The sequence below is a fragment of the Coregonus clupeaformis genome, chromosome 13, assembly GCF_020615455.1.
Source record: "Coregonus clupeaformis isolate EN_2021a chromosome 13, ASM2061545v1, whole genome shotgun sequence".
In the NCBI taxonomy this organism is placed as follows: domain Eukaryota; kingdom Metazoa; phylum Chordata; class Actinopteri; order Salmoniformes; family Salmonidae; genus Coregonus; species Coregonus clupeaformis.
The window spans coordinates 56,333,556-56,356,189 of record NC_059204.1 but is presented as its reverse complement, the minus strand read 5'-3'; the positions used below and the strand labels follow the sequence as shown (position 1 = coordinate 56,356,189).

The 22,634-nt window shown below is 39.3% G+C and overlaps 1 protein-coding gene across 1 annotated transcript in view; it reads right to left on the bottom strand.

Moving 5' to 3' along the window:
• Positions 1-22,634, bottom strand: part of LOC121579948 (teneurin-1) — a 218,412-nt gene that overhangs the window by 90,334 nt on the left and 105,444 nt on the right. The window contains exons 4-5 of the mRNA XM_041894959.2: positions 7,571-7,814; positions 1,881-2,119 (exon numbers count right to left, since the gene is read on the bottom strand). Of these exons, the coding sequence (XP_041750893.1) occupies positions 1,881-2,119; positions 7,571-7,814 (483 nt within the window). The remainder of the gene's footprint in view (positions 1-1,880; positions 2,120-7,570; positions 7,815-22,634) is intronic.

Below are 22,634 nucleotides of genomic sequence, written 5' to 3'. Positions count from 1 at the left end.
TATTCCATTAAAAATCAGCCGTTTCCAGCTAAAATAGCCATTTACAACATTAACAATGTCTACACTGTATTTCTGATCAATTTTATGTTATTTTAATGGACAAAAAAACTAATTTGGCCCCAATAAGAATATAGTTGAATAGCCCTGTCATAGCCCTTCTAAGGATAGCTTTTCCAGTTCGAACCGGGTCTACTGCATGTTACAAGACTGTGTTAGCCCACTTAGCTAAAGCCCATAGGGATGAGTTCAGGAAGCTAACACAAGTCTTCAAGTCTCCAGCAAGGTTACTCATCAAAAGAGCTTGGACCTTGGTTGTATTTCACCCCCCTTTGACCTCATACATGCAACCTTGCCTGAGACCTGAAGACAAGTTAGTTTGACTGATGGGGTTCTAACCCAGGTCTCCTGTGCGCTAGACAATGTAACTTTTCAGGTCTCTGACAAGTTACCCATCCTGTAAGCGTGGTCCCTGAACCACCTGTGTTACACTTCACCCCCCTTTGACCTCCTCCTCGAGACCCATCCAAGTCACATAACTTAGGCTTTAGCTCAGCAGGCTAACAAAGTCTTAACCCAGTCAGTCACCCTTATAATGAGTACCCTTGCCGGAGGCTTGAAACTAACACATGTGTAACACAAACCAACACATGTCAAACTAACACGTCTTCAGGTCTCCTGTGCATCCTGTGAGCATCCTAGAGGGGAACAAAAGGCACGACCATGTTCCATAGGGTCTTAGCTTTCAGGAATGGGGTCATAATAGCTCAGGTCTTAGCTTTCAGGAATGGGGTCATAATAGCTCAGGTCTTAGCTTTCAGGAATGGGGTCATAATAGCTCAGGTCTTAGCTTTCAGGAATGGGGTCATAATAGCTCAGGTCCTAGCTTTCAGGAATTGGGTCATAATAGCTCAGGTCTTAGCTTTCAGGAATGGGGTCATAATAGCTCAGGTCTTAGCTTTCAGGAATGGGGTCATAATAGCTCAGGTCTTAGCTTTCAGGAATGGGGTCATAATAGCTCAGGTCCTAGCTTTCAGGAATTGGGTCATAATAGCTCAAACAGTTCAAACGCTAGAGCCAAATTCATAGGAAGAAAATACATTAGTGGGCTAACACAGTCTTGTAACATGCAGTAGACCCGGTTCGAACCGGCAAAGCTATCCTTAGAAGGGCTATGATAGGGCTATTCAACTATATTCTTATTGGGGCCAAATTGTGTTTTTTGTCACACTCCCTTCTAATGTGTCTAATGTTCCAGAGAGTCTTAGCTTTCAGAAATCGGGTCATAATAGCTTATAGCCCAAACGGTTCAAACGCTAAAATTCATAGGAAGAAAATTAAATATGCCACATTGGTTTCAGAAACCGTCAGAAACCTGATTAACACAGAGGGCATTTGATTCTATCTGTTCTCTTCTACCATTCCTTGCTGGCAAAGTACCAGGATGTGAATTTGAAAACTGAATCTGAATGCATCTGAGAAGTTAAATATATGAAACTTTGGTAAACTTGAAATTATAGTTTGTAAACTTGATACACAGAAAATGAATGCAATATGTACCATATTTAAATTGAATAAATAAATATTGAATTTGAATATTCACTTAAATTGAAATTGTATTTTAAAACTGAATGCAATATTAATTTAATTCAGTTTCAAATCATGAAATACAAGTTCAATTTATTAATTCAAATATTCAATTTGTGCATTACAAATTCAAAAATATTGAATTCAAAATATAAATACATATTCTAAAATATTGAATTCAAATACAGTTTCTGTTGGCACTGAAATCACTCCATACTGAAATGTTATGCTTCTGTACTGTACTGAATTGTTCAATAAATATAGATAATATAGATAGGGAGAAATACCCAACTTACCAATGACGTATGTGAGCAAAAGGGCGAGGGTTACGGTGATAGCGGTGGCGCTTAAGGCAGTGCATTTCCAGTTGCAGCACTTGTAGGGCTTGTTGAAGGTGAACATAGGTCTGGAGAAGGTGCTCCTGGGTAGGGGCCGTGGGGGTGGGGAGTACACTGTGTTAGATGTCAGAGGGTAGTTCTGACTGGCAGCGCTGAACAGGGCAGAGGAGCCTGAGCCATGTTTGAACAGGAAATGTCTGCAACACACCAACACAAGAGGTTGACATTAATGAGAATATACACAACATAGTACATTACCATACATTACTATTTAATTGTTAAACACTTATGTGTGAACATTTACACCTTTGTGCACCAATACAAAATGGTGTAGATATGACATGAATGAATATGCATAGATTAAGACCTTTTCCATCTGTGTAGTACTTAAATAGAATACAGAACAGAATATACTTCTGTTAGTTACTTGTGTACTTCTAAGTTATTGGTAAACTGCTAGAAATGCACATCATTAAAATCAAATCTCAGAATGCAATCCCATTTCCCTCCCTGGCCAAATGATATACATCCTAAATCTAATTAATGAATGCTCCCAACAGGCAAACTGCCTTAATATGTACACTCCTGAGAGAGAGAGCCAGAGAGAGGGAGAGAGAGGGAGAGAGAGGGAGAGAGAGAGTCTAAGACATTTATTATTACATTCTTACAGCTGACAGTGATGCTGAATGCTGTGCTTACATTGATTTATGCTAATGCTGAAGGGTGGCCAATTCTTCCTCACTGTGAACTTGACCTTGGAACCACTGCCTTTATCTAACAAGCTGTAGGCGGCAGTGTACAGGGAGGGAATAGACCGACTGGCGGAACAGAAGAACACAAGGGGGAAAAAATAACCCTCATTGCTCAGGTCCCTAATTAGAAAAGGTTTAATACCATTAGCCGCTATCTTTAATGTGCCCAATTAAAGATGGGAGAGTACAAAGGTCAGTTTTAGAGAAGATTATATCACAGGGCTTAATTGCTGGGCCAACTTTCACAGACAGCGTAATTAAGTTTAAGTATGGTTCACAAAGGGATAAAGTTATCTGAGACATGTTTGTTTTTGTTGTCCAAGCCACTGTAAATGCAGCATCCCGTGGTGTTCGGTAATCCTCCTCACGGTCTGCGGAAACATTCATGAAAACTGACTGAATTGTAGCGTTGAGTCATGGACAGTGGACATCCAGTTTGGATCAGGACAGCACTGAGCTCACTCAAGACTGTCTGGGATATTGAGTCACTGTTCTGTTGTAATGCTGTTGCAGACACTTGAAAAATGCATTATTAAGAGCAAAAAAACTGTCAATAGAGGACCAATCAATTCCTGTCTTTGTGTAATTTAAAGAAATTAGGAAGAATATGCTTGTGGTCTTGAATATGGTCATTATGCTGATGTGACAGAAATATGTAATTGCATTGATGTTGTGTCAGTGCCATATCATCAGTGTCTTTGTGTTCTCAACACTGTATCGACTCGGCTGATATCATTTAGGCATAATAAAATAACTGCTTTTATGCCATACTTTTTGATGCTTTGAGGAAGGTGTTCAGGAGGAGGAACTGTAGCTCAGTTGGTAGAGCATGGTGCTTGCAACGCCAGGGTTGTGGGTTCGTTTCCCATGGGGGACCAGTATGAAAATGTACTGTATGAACTCACTAACTGTAAGTCGCTCTGGATAAGAGCATCTGCTAAAATGACTAAAAATGTCAATGTTAAATTAAAATACTTGTTTTCCCCCCAAGACGTCTGTAATGATGACCTGAGGATCACTCTATTGATCACTGATCTTTACAATTGATTCCTTTTCTTCTGTCGTCTGTATTTTCTATTTATGAGGCAGTATCTTATGTTAAACCACCATTTTGTGAAGGCACAGTATGCCTATATGTGCGTTGGCCAAATGTCATAGGGAGCATTTCTTCATAGTATCCCTCTGAAGGTGTCACGTCATAGGGAGCATTTCTTCATAGTGAAGGTGTCATAGGGAGCATTTCTTCATAGTAATAATATAATAATTATAATATGCCATTTAGCAGTATCCCTCTGAAGGTGTCACGTCACAGGGAGCATTTCTTCATAGTATCACTCTGAAGGTGTCATAAGGAGCATTTCTTCATAGTATCACTCTGAAGGTGTCATAAGGAACATTTCTTCAGTGTTAAAACTATGTCAACAGCACATCACCCAGACTGTAGAGTGAATGTGCAGTAATAGCAGTTGTTATAATTTTCTAAATGTAAAGACAAAATATCAAATGTGGTGATGTTATTGATATCTGGCCATCACATCAAACTTTCAATTTCATTAGAATTGACAATGATGAGATAAACAATGCCAAGAGGAGGTATTGGATAGCAATTTGCTGATCTACATGAATGCTGGCATTGTATTAGGTTGAATATCGACCACAGGTTAATCAACAAGGTTCATTTAGGTGAGAACAGAAAGTCAGCACATAGCCACATCAGGCATGGTGGCATTCTCGTCTTCTATGCAGAGTGAGTGACCTCTACATAAGTTTGGGGCCTAAATGAGCACAGTCAATGAGATCCACCATAAGGGAGGGAGGATCTACCTATTCCATCAAATTTAAGATGTACCACTACCCCTCCCGCAAACCTAATTGTGTTAATTTGTCATTGTTGTCACTGTTGTACATTACATACACATATGAGACATTAAGGATGTTTTGAATACAATGCGTGTGGGAGAAAACATGCCTAAGGTAGGCCCTTGTTTTCTAGTCTCTTACTAACACCCTCTCCTGCCCACTGACTAATGGCTTCCTTGAGGAGATTTTATCAACCATGGATCTCCTGCATCCATCCATTCATTTGATTGCTTCAGTCCACTGAATCTACCCACAATGGCTGCGAAACTCAATTAAAGGAGAAGTTAATTTTTTTTACAACAAAATCAACAACAATGTGGTGATTTCACTTGTTTTTGAAAAACGTACCACAAACAGCAAATCACTTCCTCATCCTCGTGTAGTATGGGGGCCCTGAAACAACATGAACAAAGGCTCCAAAACCCCCCAAATACGTCCTTTTAGAAACGGCAAAGCTCTCAGTATAGTGATGCAGGTCTTTAGATGTTGTACACATGAAATTGTGTAATTTAGAACTTTATCCGCAACATTATATAACATAATTTTCTCAAAAACAAGTGAAATCACAAAAAAGGTATCTGGACCCTTCTATAACATGCCATTTACATCAAAAATAGAGAATTGGTTGTAAAAAAGAGAACTTCTCCTTTAACGTGAATGCGGGTAGCTCTATGATGTAGACTTCTGCCTACTGATGCTGATAACACACACTTCAGTCTTTTTCTGAAGACGACATGTCAACTTCTTTTAGTCAATAGAAAGAAGTTGTTTACCTCTGATAGGATTGCTTATTTTCAATTTACAAGACATTTATGAAGCACCAAGCAATGGTGGGTTTACCAAACAAGGGGGAAATAGAGAAATAGGCCAGCGACTCATTTCACATTTCACAGACAACCCTTTAAACAAAAAACAATCTCAAAAAGCAGACAGCATAATTGTCAATCTTGACAAAGGCTCTCTACTTCATTTTATTCATTTACTTTTCCATAGTTTTCCTGTCATAGTGGTCTCTCTTTGCATGTTAAAACCCTTTCCTCCATACAAAGCCAAACAAAGCTTGTCATTAATAACAAGCAGGAAATTCTTTGATTGGTTTTGTGTTCCACATCAAATGAAGAGGGGAAGATTTACCTGGTTGCTTGTGGTGTACAGCAATTGAATTGAACATTTTCTAAGCATGAAGAGGAAAGAAGCGTATAGAGAGCTCAACTCATTTTAAGTTAATAATAGAGTTTTTCAACCTCTGAACTACCCACAATGGCTTTCTCCATTACAGTAAATCTAATGGATTAAAATGTTGTATTTCTGTATTTTCACCTTTGAGCTGAAAGCTGTTGGCGGCTATCGCTTCTTCCTTTGATTTCCTATCAATTAGGAGTGTAGCCAGAGGAAGAGGCGAAGCGAGAGGTTTTAATCAGCCCAGAATTTGTCCAAGAAAATAAGCCCACGAAGTGAGGAATTTTTGTATGGAGGTCAATGAGGAGGGTCGAATTTTGTCATCAGAAAATGTAATTGCTAACTGCTACGTGAGGCTTATTTGATCGAATAGAAGTTTCCTAATGGTTAGGTTGTTACGAATCCACTGATATAAGTGCACATAAAGAATTTCATCAACGACTTTATATCGGCGTTGTGCCTGTGGTCATAGAGATAGATAGAGGACTCATCATGGATATAACTTGTTTTAGCCCTGGACATTACCATTGAGGGATTCCACTATTTTAAAGTAGCCAACTGGGTAGGGATTCCTATGAGTTAGAAGCAATCAGCCAATGAAGAAGAAGAAAATGCAATACTTTTAAATGAAGATAGCCCCAACGGCGCTGCCAATGCTGTCACAGATGCTATAATGGAACAGATACAAAGATGAGTCCACTAGCTCACACGAGTATCTGCCCTCTCATTGGCTAGAATGTTCCCACCTGATCTCGCCTCTTCCCGCCTGCCTTCCATCTTTGAGGACAATATATTGTACAGTATTTCCATTGTTAGAGCGGTCACATGTCTATCTTGTCAATATAATAGACAATCTTTGGTCTAGCTACTAACCTGTCACAGTCTGTTCTGTTTCAACTGCTTTCATCTCCCATAATCTACCAGACCAAAGATAAGAAAGAGAAACTAATTATCTCACCTGGCAGACTGGTTTTCATGCAGGACAAAAATAATTAATTCCATGTTCATACGCTAAAAGGGATAAAGGTCACATTTTGGTAGCTTGGAATTCACACAAATGATCTAGCCTGGCAGAGACAGGCACAGTTTGAAATTCTGTGGAAGTGATCACAAGAAGAAAAGCCCATTGATAAAGGGTGACCGCTTTAAGTGGTTTTCCCTTTGGATGTCTGTTTAAAAATAATAAACCCTCTTTGGGATGGATACACTTCCCAAAAAGTTGTTGCTTCATTCATTGTCACGTGTGGCTATGCAAACAAACGTGTCTCGCCAGTCAGTTGTAGACAACCTTCCTTTTACAACTACAGTAGCAATTTTAATATTTACATCTGAAACATTTCTTTAAACTCTAATTGTGAACAGGCTTTTGCTGTGAAAATGTTCGCTTTGAAAAGGCCTTGATCTTGAATATGTTCAGCTACTAATGCATCTATTTATGTTATTTGGATTTGTATACCACTTCACTTCTCAAAAGCCTTAGCCCTGAATCTCATCAAAGCGATAATATTTAGTTATGCACCACCAACCCCTCATTATGAATTTATACCATTATTCAACTCTATCAAGTGTGAATCATTAAAGAAGTCTGAGAGGTCTGTGACTGAAGTCACAGGGGTCCTCTCTGCAACACTTATGCCAACAACATATCCATTTCATCGACTTTTCTCAAAGCTAGCACTATTTTGTGGATCCAAGTTACTGGTGGTGTCACAGTGATTAAGAACACAGAGGGAAAGAGGCCAAGATCCCTGCATGACTCAATACTGGGGAAACTATGGCCACAGAGCTGTTATGGTGTCTGCCACACTGCACTGACCCCATTACTAGGCAGGTGAGAGTGGAAGTGCCAAGGCCTACCTGGTCTCCAGGGGGATGTTGCTGTTGAGGGCCCAGCTGTTGTGGAGCTGGCCTCTGTCTCTGTCGGCCGGCTGAGTGGGATCTCCGTCCATCGCCTGGCTCCGAGCCGGCAGGGTGTTTCTCTGCAGTGCCTCAGAAACGTGAGCGTGAGGGGCTGGGCGGGCACATGTGCACGCGTGGGGAGGGGGTGGAGGTGGGGGTAGGGGTCTGAAGGTGAACTGAGCTGGTGGACTGCTGGGGAGCTCTGTGGGGAGAAAAGGAGAGAGAAAGCGTGAGAGAAAGCAAGAGAGAACGTGAGAGAGAAAGCGAGAGAGAGTGTTGAGTCTTTTCTGAGTGGCTTGATAAGTGTCTGAGAGTTTTGTGACATTTCGTAAGCACTTAACGTTCACTTTTCCTCAATTTGGAGAGAGCCTGGGGGATTTTTTCCGTTTAATTAGCACATGTAACAAGGTTACCATTCCAAAGTACAAATAAACATAAAATCAAATCAAGAATACAAGAATAAAGCTATTTACAAGAAGTACCAAAATCTAATCAAAGCTTTCTTAATCAAATTAAAAGAGAGGATCCAGGACCGAGTTTGGGAAACCCTGCTCTACTCTCTAGTTATTTTTCTGAGTAGTTATTAGTGCCTATGTCGAGGGTACCTTTGCAGAGTGTATTCATAGGAAGTGTTACCAACTTTGTTATCATGATTGAGTTTCCCCCCAATTAGAGAGACAAGTCTGCATTAACTCTTCCCAGTTGTGTACGAATAGACTAATGACAGAGTCCTGCATTTGGCCTAAGAGGTTGAATTGAATTGTATTGATTTTGTTTGTCTGTGTGATACGTTTTACTCCTGCTTATTATACATCAGCGTTTAGATGCCAACGATCGCTTCTAAAGCATTATAGAATAATGCAGATTGGAGTCTGGACCTGCAGTAATCTGATAAGAGCACTCCTCTCCATCGATCTAATGGACATTCATTCTGTTTAATTGTTAAAGTCCTCCATCATTTCCCTTTTCAGAGTATTGATATTTACCAGGTAACAATGTAAAAGAGACTGAAAAATATGATCATAACACCATTCTGCAGGTTGAACTCCATCAGATTGGGGGAAATGATTATTGTAGATGCATGGAGGGTAAGTTGTTTGGGAGGGTAGTTTTCCCACTAAAGAATCCAAGGCTCAAATGGCTAATTATTAAAAAGATAAAATACTATTTGATCAATCTTAATCTTAAAACATAATATGTTGTGATCTATGATCTGAAGAATACTGTGTAGACCACAGACGTGACCAGAAAAAATATGACTGTGAATGTTATAAGAAGATGAAGAACCAAATCTATGCTTCTAACCCTGTAAGGGGCTAACTTGGAGAACATTATAGTTTCCAGAATGTATGCCAAAATCTAAACAGACTCAAACAAATAGAAAAAAGCCCCTGCACATGTTTCCAAGGCATTATGTTCAATGTCTCTTGTTTGGCGCTGCTACATTTTTGTTATTTTCACCTTGTTACAGAAAACCAAACCTTTGAGGTGTAAACATGAGCCTTCGAGTCCTCAGAGGAACAGTATGTACACTTCTGAAAGGTTCTTCAGAAAAAGCTTTCATTTTGAGATTGGTCTCTAATCATCCAGTAGCTTCTAAAGGCAGGCCATAACATGGCCTCAATTTACCACAAGTGACTTAAACGCCATTTCCGGGAATTTCCTTCTGAGCGCATGCTTTCAAGACAAAACCCCTGGCTGGATTGAAAGTGTCTTAAAAGTACACCTGACCTCCTGCAGACATGCTTTATCCTTGAAAAATGTAAATACACTGGGTCATACTTTCACATGCATTATTAAGACTAGGCCATTCACTGATCCTCTCTTAGATAAGCTTGTTGCTCTAAGTGCTGCCTGACTGCAGCCAGCCAGAGCCTGACAACAATACACTGCAAAACAACACAAAAAAGGCACATTAGAAATACATATCCATGGCAGCTCCTTCGACTCTGCCAGCCTGCTTGGAAGATGACATAGTTTGACTTTTTACAGACGCCCTGTATAAGTTGTTTATGATAACCCCATCACAGGCTGTCAATCCAGAGAAGAGGTAGGTATATTGTTTCACAGTTTTGGATGGTTTCATTGAATAATAACTATGTGCAGTTAGAGATCCAGATTGAATAAGAAAGAACTGGCTGCATGAACAAGAACGCTGCATTGAAACACTACATCAGGTTAGATTGAATCAGGCCAGAGGGACATCAGGCTACACATCTTGGTGGAGATGCATCTTGTCTGCGGTGTCAGGAACACTGAGGTGTGAAGCTGACCCACTTAGGCCCTGGTCCAGGCAAGAGAGCAGTTTATTGATGACTTTGACTCCAGAGCATGTGTCTACAAGTGTTATTGCCAGCCTGATTCCTCCCACAGCAATGAGACGCACAAACAAATAAAAAGCCAATGGGAACTCTTTTCCCGCTCATTTTGTCAATACAAAACATGATCACGTTGACTTGCAATGTTAAAAGATCAGTGCTTATTTTTAAATACACAAATGCTTCTGAAATGGAAAATGCGTGCAAAAGGCCCTTACTGTGTTATACCCATTCTATTTCTAAAAGGGAACCCGAGTTGAGAGGGGAAGCACATTAGCTTCACCTGGAGAGGGGAGAGAGCATGTCTCAGTGTCTCAATAGACATGGGAGTGTACAGAACAAAGGGGCTGGCCCTGCAGTCCCCCTCACCTCGCTGCTTTCAAGTGCTGGACATGGTGCATTATGCATGGTCTTCCTTACTATTTTTTTATTTTTTCTAAAGGGGTAGATCAGCTTAATATTACAGATAGATTGTAACTTCCATCAATGTAATTGTCTGCATCACTTCCAATCCCCCATGTTTTTTTGTATATATACACACACATACACATACACATACATATATATATACACATATACACACATACATACACACATACATACACATACATATTCTTAAAAATATATATATATTCCCCTTTATTACTTTCCAACCCCACCACCCTTTCCCTACTTGGAGTAAACTAGTGAACAACAATGCTTAGGCCTCTACTTCCGGTCTATACTTACTATTTACATTTTATGGACACAGTCAATTTGACAATAATTATACTTTATTTGTTTTTTCTCCTGAACTTCTTCTACTCTCAACCTCTCCGATCATTTTCATGACGTCCATCCGGTTTGCTTCTATATGCCATATCTTTCTAACTGTGCTCTTTCACAAAAGCTCCCAACCTACAACCTATATACTTATTATGGACACAGTATGCTTACATTATTAGTTATCTTGTTATTATTTGTTGTTAGTTGTTATTAATCCCATCCTTCAACTCCATTCAACACCACCCATCTATCTCTTAACACCATCCACATAGGATTTCTATTTGCCATATATTTTTCAACTGTACTGTGATGTTTTACAAAAGTTCTGAACCTTTCTATTCTCATTGTTTCTACAGATTGTGAATTGAAAATAAACATTTTTGCTAAAAGTATTATTATATTATTGATCGATTGACTATGACTTTTCAGATCACCCAGTAGTGCTATCTGCAAGGTTAGCTCCAGGTAAATATTGCTATCCTTTAGCCATTCCTGGACCTGTGTCCAAAAACAAGCTACAAATGGACAGTACCAAAACAAATGATCTAATGATTCTGTCTCTTCGCAGCAAAATCTGCAGAGCTGGGAAGATTGTATCCCCCATATAAATAACATTCTATTGGTAGCAAGAATTTTATAGAATCATTTAAATTGAAAGATTCTAAGTTTTGAATCCGGTGTCATTTTGCGTATCAGTTCATAAACACTATGCCATGGGATCGGTACGTCTCAAATCTCTTCCCAACTATTTTGCAATCTATATGGGACGGCTGTCAATCCTTTTGTCCTTAAATGAAACTGATATACTTTTTTATTTATCACAGTTTTCCTTAACCAATTATGTTATTTAATGCAAGGCCGACAGACAAGTTCCTTACTTTCTCCCCCTTCCACTTTCCTCTTCCATTTTTGCGGTAAGGCTGCAATTATTTGGTTGTAATTTTGGGTAGAGCAGACATTTCCATATGTTTTTGTTAGCTGCATGTGCCACATAACTCCACCAGTCCTACCGATGATATCATTTACGAAGATTATACCTTTTTTAAACATTTTGTCCCAAAAAAAGTTTTTTTGTCAATTAGTATATTTGAGTTTAACCACAATATTTGTTGCATTATTTGTTCTGTCGTTTCTGGAGGATTAAATTGAAATTGCAACCAACTTTCTATGGCTTGTTTTAGAAATAGTGATATTTGGGAGATGATTTCCTTTTCAAATAACTGAAAGTGAGAGGTTGTAATCTGAATAAAGGGAAAAAGGCCATTCTTGAACATTGGGTGAGACAATCTTACTAATTTGCTAGAGAACCAGTTCAGATTTATGTATAACTTTTGTATGACTGAAGCTTTTAGTGATAGGTCTAATGCTTTAATATTTAATAATTTCTGTCCTCCAAATTCATATTCATTATATAAATAGGCCCGTTTAATTTTGTCTGACTTGCCATTCCAAATAAAATGGAATATTTTTTTCTCATATAATTTAAAAAACTGTTCGCTAGGCGTAGACAAGACCATAAGCAAATAGGTAAACTGGGATAATACTAAAGAGTTAATCAGGGTGATTTTTCCAAAAATTTACAGGTATTTACCTTTCCATGGTTGCAAGATCGTTTCTACTTTTGCTAACTTTCTATTAAAATGTATTGAAGTGAGATCATTTATTTCCTTTGGGATATGTATTCCGAGTATATCCACATCACCATCAGACCATTTTATTGGTAAACTACATGGTCATGTAAAAATTGTATTTTTTAGTGATCCAATACGTAATATAGTACATTTGTCATAATTTGGTTGTAATCCAGAGAGGTTAGAAAATGTATCTAGATCCTCTATGAGGCTGTGGAGGGATTCTAGTTGTGGATTTAAAAGAAAACATGAATCATTAGTGTACAATGACACCTTTGTTTTTAAGCCCTGGATTTCTAATCCCCTGATATTATTGTTGGATCTGATTTTAATAGCTAACATCTCGATGGCCACAATAAATAGATATGCCGATAGTGGACAACCTTGTTTCACTCCTCTTGACAGTTTAAAACTTTCTGAGAAATAGCCATTATTTACTATTTTACACCTAGGGTTACTATACATGATTTTGACCCATTTTATAAGAGATTCTCCAAAATTGAAATGCTCCAGGCATTTATATATAAATCCCAGTCGTACTTTATCAAATGCCTTTTCGAAGTCTGCTATGAATAGCAGGCCTGGTTTCCCAGATTTTCCATAGTGTTCTATTGTTTCCAATACTTGCCTTATATTATCTCCAATGCATCTTCCATGTAAAAAACCTGTCTGATTAGAATGAATAATATCCGACAATACCTTTTTAATTCTATGCGCTATACATTTTGCTAGAATTTTTGCATCACAACACTGAAGTGTAAGGGGCCTCCAATTTTTTTAATGTACTGGATCTTTATATTTTCCACTTGTATCCTGTTTCAGTAATAATGAGATCAGACCTTCTTCTTGAGTGTCAGATAATCTACCATTTACATAGGAGTGGTTAAAGCATGCTAATAACGGTCCTCTTAGTATATCAATTTTTTTTTGGTATACCTCAACTGGTATGCCATCCAACCCTGGAGTTTCCCAGACTTAAAGTCTTTAATTGCATCCAGAAGTTCCTCCTCTGTAATTTCACCTTCACATGAGTCTTTCTGTATGGCTGTTAATTTTACATTATCAATAGAAAAAAAATCTCTACAATTAGCTTCAGTTAGAGGAGATGGAGGCGACTGAAACGAAAACATATGCTTAAAGTACTTTGTTTCCTCCTTCAAAATATCATTTGGTGAATCATGGGTGACTCCGTCAATTGAAACCAGTTCATTAAATTCTTTTTGGTAGCATTCCTATGTTGAAGATTAAGAAATCATTTGGTGCATTTTCCCCCATATTCCATCCAGTTTGCTTAATTTTTTATAATATATTACACTTAATCTTTCTTGAATAAGTTTCTCCATTTCTTTTTGTTTTTCCTCTAATTTATTCTGAGCCTCTATGTTACAGTTTTTATTGCCATCTATCTGTTCTGTTAGACTTTCTATTTCCTTTGTTAGTATAAACTCCTTTGACCTAAATTGCTTTTGTTTTCGAGATGAGTACTGAATTGCATGGCCTCTAAAGGCACATTTAAAGGCGTCCCATACAATAAGGGGATTTGCTGTACCTATGTTATGTCGGGAAAAAGTCAGTTATAAATTCCTTTGTCGTAGTTAAAAATAAATTATCATCCAATAGGCTTTGATTACATTTCAATATCCTCGCCCACGTGGAAATTCAGTAAGAGTAATGTATATGCCAATTATATGATGGTCCGACCGCATTCTGTCCCCTATCAACACTTTTTTAACTTTTAGTGCCAACGAGAATGAGATAAGAAAGAAGTCAAGACGACTAGCTTGATTGAGTCTCCGCCATGTATATCTCACTAGATCAGTATATTTAAGCCTCCATATAACTACTAGTTCTAATGTATCCATGACATTCACGATTTCCTTAAGAGCATGTGGGTGATTGTTTGTGGTGTGATTTCCTTTACGGTCCATTGAGCTATTTAAAACAGTATTATAATCCCCCACCATAATAATATTGTCTTGAATTGCTTGCAGGGTTGATCATTTATTATATATATTGTCAAAGAAGTGTGGATCATCATTATTTGGTCCGTAAAGGTTAATGAGCCATATCTGTTTATGGTCCAATAACATATTTAAAATAATCCATCTACCTTGCCTTTTCCACGCAACTTCATCTAGAATTGTTGAATGAGTTTCCTGTAAACAATAGATATTATATTCCTTCTCTTTGAGCCATGTAAATATTGTTATTATTTTGTTATTATCAGCTAAGCCATTACAAGTATAACTGGCTATACTTATTTCACCATACACCATAATGAGATACAAGTTTCAAGTCTATTTATCATTATATATGTTTGTAAATTTACCAATAAAAAACACTGTAATGATTGAGTGTCCATATAGCTGTACCGTGATATTTGCATTGCTACTAAGTAACCCTCCAATTGTTCTCCACTAATTCCCCCACTAAAGCCCCTCCCCATCCCAAGTTGAGCCGTCATCCCAGTGATCGGCATCCCACCCCCGTCCCTTCGGATCCCTAGGGCCCCGAGAGGCCAGGACCCATCCATCGAAAACAGCACACAGTGCCACCCACAAAACAGAAGCAGGTTAACCGCCAAAAGCATTTCCAATGCTGTCACCTCTCTATATATATATAACTATTTAAAAATATATATCTATTCAAATATCTTGCATATCTTATTTTCCATCATTATCAATTAATATGCGTAATAATGTCGGCAGTTCATGCGTAGGATTTTAACATACAGTGGGGAAAAAAAGTATTTAGTCAGCCACCAATTGTGCAAGTTCTCCCACTTAAAAAGATTAGAGATGCCTGTAATTATCATCATAGGTACACGTCAACTATGACAGACAAATTGAGGAAAAAAAATCCAGAAAATCACATTGTAGGATTTGTTATGAATTTATTTGCAAATTATGGTGGAAAATAAGTATTTGGTCACCTACAAACAAGCAAGATTTCTGGCTCTCACAGACCTGTAACTTCTTCTTTAAGAGGCTCCTCTGTCCTCCCCTCGTTTCCTGTATTAATGGCACCTGTTTGAACTTGTTATCAGTATAAAATACACCTGTCCACAACCTCAAACAGTCACACTCCAAACTCCACTATGGCCAAGACCAAAGAGCTGTCAAAGGACACCAGAAACAACATTGTAGACCTGCACCAGGCTGGGAAGACTGAATCTGCAATAGGTAAGCAGCTTGGTTTGAAGAAATCAACTGTGGGAGCAATTATTAGGAAATGGAAGACATACAACACCACTGATAATCTCCCTCGATCTGGGGCTCCACGCAAGATCTCACCCCGTGGGGTCAAAATGATCACAAGAACGGTGAGCAAAAATCCCAGAACCACACGGGGGGACCTAGTGAATGACCTGCAGAGAGCTGGGACCAAAGTAACAAAGCCTACCATCAGTAACACACTACGCCGCCAGGGACTCAAATCCTGCTGTGTGCCCCTGCTTAAGCCAGTACATGTCCAGGCCCGTCTGAAGTTTGCTAGAGTGCATTTGGATGATCCAGAAGAGGATTGGGAGAATGTCATATGGTCAGATGAAACCAAAATATAACTTTTTGGTAAAAACTCAACTCGTCGTGTTTGGAGTACAAAGAATGCTGAGTTGCATCCAAAGAACACCATACCTACTGTGAAGCATGGGGGTGGAAACATCATGCTTTGGGGTTGTTTTTCTGCAAAGGGACCAGGACGACTGATCCGTGTAAAGGAAAGAATGAATGGGGCCATGTATCGTGAGATTTTGAGTGAAAACCTCCTTCCATCAGCAAGGGCATTGAAGATGAAACGTGGCTGGGTCTTTCAGCATGACAATGATCCCAAACACACCGCCCGGGCAACGAAGGAGTGGCTTCGTAAGAAGCATTTCAAGGTCCTGGAGTGGCCTAGCCAGTCTCCAGATCTCAACCCCATAGAAAATCTTTGGAGGGAGTTGAAAATCCGTGTTGCCCAGCGACAGCCCCAAAACATCACTGCTCTAGAGGAGATCTGCATGGAGGAATGGGCCAAAATACCAGCAACAGTGTGTGAAAACCTTGTGAAGACTTACAGAAAACGTTTGACCTGTGTCATTGCCAACAAAGGGTATATAACAAAGTATTGAGAAACTTTTTTGTTATTGACCAAATACTTATTTTCCACCATAATTTGCAAATAAATTCATTAAAAATCCTACAATGTGATTTTCTGGAATTTCTTTTCTCATTTTGTCTGTCATAGTTGACGTGTACCTATGATGAAAATTACAGGCCTCTCTCATCTTTTTAAGTGGGAGAACTTGCACAATTGGTGGCTGACTAAATACTTTTTTTCCCCACTGTATAACCCGGATTGCCATTGTATTACATTTAATTTATTGACAAGCAAGTATTATCCTAGCAAACAATTACCGCGGTCCATCCCATACTCCCCCCAACATCCCCATCCCCCCACAACAGATGCGGGACAAACACACACGCACTTACTCACATACTCCAACACACTCAACCCCCTTCCTCCACAATCAACCATAAAATCAGATGCTCAACGGTTGTTGCATCCCAGAGCCCAACTCAAGAAAGGACCTGATTTACGAATGCACATACAATTACAGCTGATAGAGAAAGCATGCAAGATTGAGCAGAAATTGACAACAATGTGAGATTTGATTAATCTATTTAATCTATGTCAAGTCCTAGGTGATGGAGATCAGATCCACCCTCTTCACCTGAGACACAAACACTCTGGTCCCCCGTTGTAACCATTTTCCCCAAGCATCTCCGTGCAGTCAGGCCTTTGATTATTTTGCGCCACCTGGGCCACAATGATAAACCCCCTCTCTGATTGTCCGAGTGTGACCCCCTCCCCATGGGTTACTGCAGTCTTCCTTACTATTGACATTTATATTTCAAAACTCACATTCCTTTTGCATATGGAGAGAGATGGGAATGGAGCTATATAAGAGCAAGTAATGCTGGCCTTAGTTTGTGTGAGGTTTGGCACTGCACCTGACATTTCATAGAAATGGCTCTAAACACGTGGCCTATCAGAAAGTTTTAGATTCGGAGAGAGGCCTTAAATGAAAATGAATTATGTGGAGTGCAAAAACTGGACTAGCCAGCTGGAGGTAGAGAGAGAGTGTAAATTGCCGTAGTGTACTTTATGTCATCTCCCTACATAAAGCAAGCACCGACTTTGGGCAATTTGAAGATTCAATTCAGTGTGTCCTGGTTTTGCATGGCTATAGATGAGTACTGCAGTATTATCCACAATCTAGGATGATAATACTGTATATTTCATTAATCACCTTTCATTTGATGTTGATGTTTATGTGACACCAGACAAAAAGGCAACGTTCTAATAAGATCATAGCGGTATCAAGAAAAACTTGATCGAAAAGTCAAACGTAATTCAATTTAATATAATAACATTAGCTTTATTGCACAACAACAATACATGTGGCCTTTCACCCGTCTCCTCACCCTTATATATTGTAAGTCTCTGTTGTGGCAGTCATTATTGAAAACATCACAACAACAGTTATCTTTTCCAGGGTTTCTTAGCTGCTGAACTACTTATAAAAATAGAGCGTTAAGTAAAAATGTGAATTTAAGTGATTCAACAATGGTGCACAACAAACCTGCTGGCACCAGCCACATAACTGTAACACTGGAGCTTAAGGGCTGTTCAACCAGCACACACATATACTGTATCAGATTGGGACTTTGCAAAACACATGAGAAAGCTCTTAATGCCAAAGGCTTTAACACAATTTCTTTCACAGCAGGACCTTCTATTATTAAAATTGCTCTCAGCATATAGAAAGGTATATCAGCCAGCCACAATGAAAATGCCTGGTGTTGAGTAACACAGCCGAGGCTAAACACACACAGCACTCAGGCACTCTAGAAGAGCGGCTCCCTATCCCCTACCCCTCAGAGGCTACTGCAATAATCTCTGAAAATAAAACCCCATGTATAAAGTACTACCGCAATTACTTCCAAAGGTGGAGAATTTGGAGTAGCCTAATCATCTCACACATCAACTATTTTTGCTTTCGGCAACAGTTGTACCATACAGTACCCCTTGCACAATGACAATGTTCATCAGTAATGCTTGTGAGGAACATTTTCTTCTGCACAGTCCTTCCCCATGGCTTGGCTCCTTTCAGAAAACAAGCAGAACGCTCCTGAAGGGTACACTGTGACTTATTCAATCTCTTCATTAATACATGTTTATTTACAGCAGCTGTCCTTCACAGCTCATAAACCTAGACTTCCTCTCCAACATATGATGAACCACCGTATAGACACTGATGAACCACCATATAGACACTGTGGATGAGGACTTGTATGCACTGTATGTAAACCATATGGTAAAGGATTAATTAAGGTACCAAGAGTCTTACCACTCTGACAGAACCTCTCAAGAGTGTTGACTGTGGATTGGAGGTCAAGTTACTCAGTGTGACTCATGCCTAGCCTGGGTGATGAGGAAGGAAAAGGGTTGCATATTTACAGGCCAGGCAGGGTTGCATGTTTACAGGCCAGGCTGGGTTGCACAATATGCTTAAACTGAGCAGCAGATTGACAAGAGCACTGTTGGCCTGTTTTATACATAAAATAACTGAAATGTTGGTCCACATATTTGTGTAATCTCTCAGTTGACAGCACGTATATGCCAACAGGGTCCTTATATGACACTCTCAAGCACCTCTGCCAAAAAAAATAGGACTATCCACTTCATGCATAAATATATTTATTCTCTGGCATAGTTATTCATGGTGGATAATACACAGGAGGAAGAGAGGCAAATACTCTCTTATTCCCCCAATTTGACCTTGTCTCTTCTAGCCTGGGCTTGAAAATGCATTTGTTGTAGCCTGGTGCGTGAATGGAATATTTAAGCACTTTAATATGGTCCCATTGTAGAAAGCGCTACATGATTTTACACGCTACACAAGGGTAATGTCATTCCATGAGATTAAACACATGACCCATCTTCTTGAACCAACCTCGGGCATTTCCATCTAACGAGACAACTGAACTCCAAAAGTGATGTTTTGTGATATTTGAATCATTCTGAACCATGACTTCACTCAACAATATGGGGCTATTACATGGAATCACTGAAAGCTAAAGAAAATGTGTCCAATGCAATTCATATAGAAAAAAATGCAGTTGTAGGTCTTATCAAAATCAGGAAATTAATATTTTCATCATTAAATAAGTATTTATTCTCATTTAAATCCTGACTGTTTTTTTAAAAAGCGTAAACCACTGAGGACCAGTCGTGGTTTGCTGAAGGCCTGTGGGCACCATGACATGGTTTAATGCTTTATAGTGCAACATGTCAAAAGATAACCCAATTTCAGAGGGAAATGGACAATAATTACTGAAATCAACATGTTTCACATATAGTAGCTATTTCAAATGAGTATGCTACGACATCTGGCTAGTTCACTGACCAGACGCACACTGTCCAAATTTTATTTGGAGCTATGACATTGATATTCACAGATTATCTGTGATTGTGAATGATAGGGCCGCAACTAACATCAGATCTTTTACAACCAAGAGGCCGTCATTCAGCCTCATCGTGGCTCACATAATCTCTTTACATCGGGGACTTATTCTTAATGCAATACAGAACAGAGCCAATGTTTAAATAGTCCCCGGTTATTGTCTATGGATCCGATTGTAGACACGGTTGTAATAATTCAGGTGAGAAAAATGTGTTCTGTACCAGATGGTGCATTGGTGATAAAGTGTCACCGCTTGCGGCTCGGGTATTGATCCTCTTTTATAAAACGATATACAAAGGTCAGAGGAAGTCTATCCATTTACCCTTAGTATGCTTTTACTGCACGGATAGATTGGCAGACACAGAGGCCATTGTGTGAAAGCCCATTTGACATGAATGGGTGTACCATGTTGTTCTGTGGCCAGTAAATTCTCCTTTCTTAGATTCATAGCCTCGTTTTATGGGCAAGCCTTTCTGTATACTTATCTGATCTGACATGCATTATTTACTGATCCAGCTTATCTTGGCGTAACACACGCACAAACCCTGTACTTTTCTCACTTGAAAGAAAAGCACGACTAGAATAGGAGGGATCATAAAATATGTCAACTGCAATGACACAAACCCTAACAAACCCTATCAAAGACCAATCTGAGTAATCAACAGGAATCATTCAAAAACAATTAAAAAGCATTTGGGTGAAACAGCCATGTTAACCTTGACTACTGGATCCAATGTCATTACTGAACATGAGTATTTGCAAAATGGATGGAGAAGAAACTGAAGAAAATACTTAATTGAGCAATCAACAAATGTCAAGGTTTCTCTCGCTCTCTCTCTCTCTCATATATGACGCTAGTTAAAAATGCAAAGCACTTGCCAGGAGAATTTCACTGTGGTTCTTACACCTAATGAGATATTCAAGATACAAACACATTACCAGTCTTACATTTGGTTACTTTTGAGGTTAGCGAGCTAGCCACGCAGCTAATTAAAGGATTAGCTTGGGAAGGAATGAATTGAGATAGATACTGTTTTGAGACAGAAGTGCACGCTCCACAAGCTTGCATCTAAGATTAGCCTTTGAGATTTTGATTAGACACTCATGGCTCCCATCCCTCAAATGCCAGTCAGGAAGAGTGTGAAGGTTATGTGTCCACACGGGTGGCTGCAGCTTTATTTATAGAAGGAGTACAATAGACAGAAAGTGCACTGTACAAAATGTACAAACCACACCACAGCCTATTAATTAATTCAATTTTTCTCCATACCTTAGCTTCATCGTTAATTTGAGAAGAAACACTGCACTAGAGAGCTTCAAAACCTCCAGCAATATGACAGCTTCTGACAGTTTCTGGCTGTTACCAACATGTACACAGCTGTTGTTTCCACAGGGTCTGTCATCTCAACCCTTATTTATTTATTTCCTCAAGTTTATTTTGCTTTAAATAATCAGCTCACACATTGTATTTTCTATGTCTTCAGAACGTTTATGAATAGCCTCCTATGAGGACGGGAACATACTCTATTATCCCAGGAAAACATTGTGAGAAAGCAACCAAAATACATGGTCCATTGTCCATCAGTAGCTTTGGTCTGGCCATGAGCTAGCGTATACAGTAGGACAAAAATAGAACCCCTTCTTCTTAGTCACATCCTTGATGTATCTTTAAAAAGCAAGGAGATAACAAGTTTTAAAAAAGAGGCAGTGAATCAGGCAATTAAAAGCGGTATTGATCGGTGTTAGCTGCTCTGTAGGGGTCTGCCTAACTGTGCGTGTACCCAGTGTTCCTGACAGGGCAGAATCAATTGGTCTCCTCAATGTCCAATGGGATTGGCAGGACTCACGGCACGCCTGACAGAAGTTGACACCATATATTACTTTATCAAACCATTATCCACCCTCCATTAAAAGAGAGAACTTAACTGACTTCCCACGAGGCCCCTACAGAAGTGACAGCCATCCATGGCGAGATATGACAACCTTGCTGTTGAAGGGCAGAGCTGTCAGCGGCTGAAACTATGCCACATCTCTCTTAGGGCTTATGGCCCTCCATGCTTCTTAAAGGGGAGTGGACAGCAGAACAGATAGACTATATAGTAGGGATCATGCATGCTTTTCAAAGGGGAATAGACAGCAGGACAGATATATAACAGAGGATAATGCGTCACTCCCAATGGACACATGCTTCCTGGCATGATACCATGCGACGGAGGCCATTCCCAGTGTAAGCACAGTTTAAGGGCGCATGGGGATCGTAGAACAGCTGTTAGACTGGCTACATATGATCTAGGTCCCAATTTATGGACCTGGGGCATTGTGTAAGACTTATGCTGGAGTCCAAATTCAGTTTCATCAAAATGAGGTGACATAACAATGGGGATGTTACAAGATTGAGAATCAGCAAGTGCCAGAATGCATTCATTATCACGATGCTAACAAAGGGTCAGCACAGTTCAGCCGGTACATTTATATACTCAGTCTACCCACATCTCCTGTGATTTGCTGATTAAAATAGTGTGTGTTGCCAGGAGATGGTTGTTGCATTAACTTTCAATAAACTGTTTCCCAATAATGTACTGAATCTCTACAGATGTCAACAATCAAATGAGAGAGACTGATGATAATTATGTAAATTATTTAAAGAGCCTTATGAAAGACAATTGTGAAAAACACAATTCAAAAACAAGGCTTACTTCCTGTCATTTTCATGGTGAGCAATTATCTGAAAGTGCATTTCAAAACAATTTGCAGCTGAACTGCATTCCGCCTGTTGTCATCTAGAATAGAAAGCTTTC